The sequence below is a fragment of the Zeugodacus cucurbitae genome, chromosome 5 (genome assembly GCF_028554725.1).
Source record: "Zeugodacus cucurbitae isolate PBARC_wt_2022May chromosome 5, idZeuCucr1.2, whole genome shotgun sequence".
Taxonomy (NCBI): domain Eukaryota; kingdom Metazoa; phylum Arthropoda; class Insecta; order Diptera; family Tephritidae; genus Zeugodacus; species Zeugodacus cucurbitae.
Window position 1 is genome coordinate 20,424,092 of NC_071670.1, and position 4,238 is coordinate 20,428,329.

General features: G+C 31.9%; 1 protein-coding gene across 2 annotated transcripts; it reads right to left on the reverse strand.

Moving 5' to 3' along the window:
• Positions 1 to 1,111: 1,111 nt before the first annotated feature.
• On the reverse strand, positions 1,112 to 3,235 carry LOC105215015 (myosin regulatory light chain sqh). Of its 2 annotated transcripts, none has more exons than XM_011188750.3 (3): positions 3,076 to 3,235; positions 1,575 to 2,010; positions 1,112 to 1,499 (listed from the first exon to the last, which is right to left on the reverse strand). In XM_011188750.3, exons 2-3 carry the CDS (start codon positions 1,992 to 1,994, stop codon positions 1,395 to 1,397), a joined length of 525 nt encoding a protein of 174 aa, XP_011187052.1. In that variant the 5' UTR covers positions 1,995 to 2,010; positions 3,076 to 3,235; the 3' UTR covers positions 1,112 to 1,394. The 2 variants fall into 2 exon arrangements, with proteins under 2 accessions (XP_011187052.1, XP_054087229.1); XM_054231254.1 differs by having other exon boundaries at positions 1,575 to 2,027; positions 3,076 to 3,200.
• Between the last annotated feature and the right edge of the window lie 1,003 nt (positions 3,236 to 4,238).

Sequence of the window (4,238 nt, forward strand, 5' to 3'; positions counted from 1 at the left end):
AACATTTAAAGATACAGGTGGAAAAGCGTATTAAAACGAGTTTTCTATTGCAGTTTTTTTCGGAAGTGTTTAATGTAGGCCCTTTTTGATGACCACCAAAAGTTCTTCCTACAATAGATTTGAAATTACAAAACTTAATTTTATTACCTTAAAGCCAATGGTTTTGTATAATTTCATATTATTTCTATTGATGTGTTCACCAAACTTGGACTCCTTTTGGAACCACGTATTGTCCAAGTCCATATCATCCAATTCAATCTAAAAATATTCTGTTATCATTCAGCGGTCAGACAGGACGATTATGACGACCATAAATTGGACGAAGCGCTCTTATAGTTGAGGCCATTGACCTAGAACTTCCGTGGTACATTTTAATAATTTCGACTCGTTGTTGGATACGATCTAATCATTCAACGATTTTCGTGTTTAGAGTTGAAAGCTTTTAAATCAATCGGAATCTAAACAATGCAAAAAAAAAAAACAAATTTAATTGGTACAATCCAAAAAATAATTTACCAGAATCCCTAAAATCAATAAATTGTCAATATTAATCAAATTGAGTGGGTAGTAGATACATTTAATGTATCAAAATCTAGTAATTTCAGGACGGACATACAAATAAATTCTAATCTCCCTAATGACATCTTCATTTTGCATTTCTTTATTTTCCAAACACATAATTGCAGGTGGAATCAAAATTTCAACCGAATATTGAATAAATTGAATAATAAAACATGTGATACAAACGCTAAAAGATTTAATCCCCCAATTTAAAATCAAAATATACTCAAAAGTTCACAAAACAAGATATGTCAGCATAGATCATGGAAATATCTAAATTTTTACATAAATATAAATAACACATATAACGTCTTCGAGCATATAGCGAATTACTGTGATTCCCTAAAATATCTATTCTTTTTCTCATTATCCAATAAAATAAAAACTGAAATAAAATCTCATTTTTATTCCATACTTCGTTTTTTAAATAAATAGTGACACAATCTAATACCAGTGATGGTTTTGTTTATGTTCGAATCAGATTCTGTGACTCCATTGAAAGTCTTGAAGTGTTTTGTCATTCTGACAATTATATATACAAAAACAACAATTATAATTTTAAAAACTATTTATTGCAGATGATAGAAAAATCTCATTTAATGTGTTTGTAACCAATTTTAATTATAAAAAATTACACTTTACTGTTATTTATATATAATACTTGTAAAAACTTGCATGCACAAAGGTAATGCTATTCTAATTTTTCGCGCCTTCTTACACTTTACGGTCGCAACGAAATGGATGAAGTAATTATATATTTAAAGAAAATAAGCATCAAGTTTAATTTGTTCAAATAGACGTGTATGAGGAATGTGGAAGTCTGCTTACAAGCTTTATTGCTCATCTTTATCTTTGGCACCGTGTTTAAGAATTCTAGTGAACTCTATATAATCAAACAGACCGTGTTTGATAGGTGCTTCACGATACATTTCGTCGACCTGAAAATATATTTACAAAATTAAATTATGATACTTGCTTTAAATCAAAACAAACGACTGTAAAATGCTACTTACATCCTCATCAGTAAAACGATCTCCCATTGTGGTCAATAGCTCGCGCAGTCGATCCTCGGGTAATACACCGTTGTTTTCCTCATCGAAGCAACCAAAAGCATTTTTAATTACATCTTCTGGATCTGTTCCTTGTAGACGTTCCCCAAATAAGGTAAGGAACATTGTAAAATTTATAGGTCCGGGTGCTTCGTTCATCATCGCTTCTAAATATTCGTCTGTTGGATTTTTTCCTAGAGACGCTAACATATCATGCAAATCCTCCTTTTCCACAAAACCATCTCGATTCTGATCGATCATATTAAAAGCTTCTTTAAACTCGGCAATTTGTGCCTGATCGAACATAGCGAACACATTGGATGTGGCGCGTTGTGCTCGCTTTTTTGTGGTAGCACGTCGTCCGGCGGTTTTACGAGAAGACATTGTTAAACTAAAAAATCTAAAACAAAGAGAATTCTTATAAAAAGATTTATCCGGCATGTAAGCTTCTTGAGAAAAAACACAATTATTAAACAGAAATGATTAGATCATTCAAACATTTACATGAAAACATTTTACATATAAGTAATACAGCCAAGTTATTTGAGAATGAGATAAAAAAAAAACAGAAAGTCAAATAACTTATATTAATGCACTTAATATGCCTTCGTGTTCAACAAATCTGCACTACTGATGCTGCACTTTATGATTAACAAAAATCCAGAAGATTGTTACAACTTCAACTCAATTACTATACAATCTTATAATGTAATGCAGCCATAATAATGCATATGTAACATAAATTACGATACAACGTATGCAATAACAAAAAAACATATATTTTTGTAAGCTGCTATTCTACTATATTGCAATTTTTGAGACCTTATTAAGAATATAATACAAGTACATAAACATGTTGTTGCTCGGTAGTTGACTTATCGTACTTGTATAAATAAGTCCATACATAAAAGTTACTTATATGTACATATACATAATTAGTCATTCGCAATTTTGGCTTTGCTGGCACATAATGTCTTATATGGAAACAAAAGTTGTGTGCCTTATATGTTATAATGAATGACATAGTTTATTCGAATGCCAATAGCATAACCATTTAGCCTCAGAACTTTGAGATAAGGCATACAGTTTTTGAATCGTTTTTTAAATATATATTAATCATATATCTATCTGTCTTATATACTAACTTAATTATAATGGCAATAAATTAATAACAAATAACTCAATTTCAGATACACCAACTTAGGGAATGAATCTCATACAACTTAAAGAAAGAGTATTAAAATGTAACCATTTTCTAATTATAAGTCCATTTTTTTAACATTTATTAAAAAAACGTATGCGGTTTAGAAAGGCATTCCCTGAGTTCTGTGTTATATTGAGAAAGGGAAATGAGTTTCTCAAAATTATATACATATACCGTCTTATAGTCTTTAAGATATAATATAATAAATTATCTATAACAATCGCACTTCACTTTCACTGTATAAATATCACCATTACTTACAACCAAATAGAAGGAATTTATTAAGTTGTCTTAACACAACGACTGCTAATTAACCAAATAATTTAGAGTAAAGTATATTTTTTGTCTCTATATAAACGAATGTCCAAATACGTATGATTCATTTGCTGACAAAAGATGTGTGCAATGTTTTCTTTTATCGATAAAATTCCTTATGAACATAAAGTATATGTCACACGATGCAATCGAATTTTACAAAACTTTTCACAAAAAAGTTGTTCGACCGTCAAACAAATAAATAATATTTCAAATAAATATAGACTGCAACAATATACTATTTTTAAGTGCCTAAATGTTAAATAAAATACTTTTGAACATAAATATTGTAAAATTCACGAAGTTCGCTTGTCAAAAATTACAATATCACAATAAAATATATATTTTTGTCAAAAATGTGTCCTTGGTTGTTTTTTGATGTTATTTAATAACAAGTTTATGTAACATAATTTGTGTGAATATGTGCGTTTTAACTGCTTCTGCTTATTTAAGATACCAAAATGATTCGAAAAACCATGACTAAATAAAGAAGCCTAATGATAGCGATTGAGCTGAAATTAGCAGCCACATTGAGATTTATTCCTTAACATGGAGTTCCCATTCAAAAGCTCGTAACATCATTGCTAGAGTAAGAGAGTACTGAAAAGTCGTTTCAAGTGTTTGCAAACGGTTTTATCTCTTTTTGTTCCCCCACGCACTACTGCAATAACCGCCTCTACGGCAATGCAATTACTCCTGTAAGGGCCCAGAAAGGACTTCAACGGTCCCATGAAACTCCAGGCAGCATAACTCTGTGACTGATCAAATCACTCTAAAACCTACATCCTGATCCATTCCCTGTGCGAGAACTACAATGCTACTAGTAGAGAGTCATTCTTTGCCATAATCTGCAGGTGTCAGCTCCGGCAACAAGTTCAAACGGCGTCGTCAAACAGCACACAAGGGCGGGATTGCAGTAGTAGTACCAACCAACACCTGCTCACCACTACCTCACATCCAGGATCTCTGCTACTCGACCGAGACAAACAAAGATTCCGGAGCTAGATCGCGGGGATAGCTATTTTGACGAACCGCGAAAATGTATCGATATTGCGGTCCCGGAAACCAAACGCAACAGTGGTGGAGGGCCACCCTTCATACCACATAAC

Excerpts from the sequence above, each read along its gene's own strand:
- LOC105215015 (XM_011188750.3), bottom strand. The coding sequence starts at position 1,994 with ATGTCTTCTCGTAAAACCGCCGGACGACGTGCTACCACAAAAAAGCGA. Across the intron at positions 1,500-1,574 it reads ATCGTTTTACTGATGAGGAT|GTCGACGAAATGTATCGTGA; the intron begins GTAAGTAGCATT and ends ATATATTTTCAG.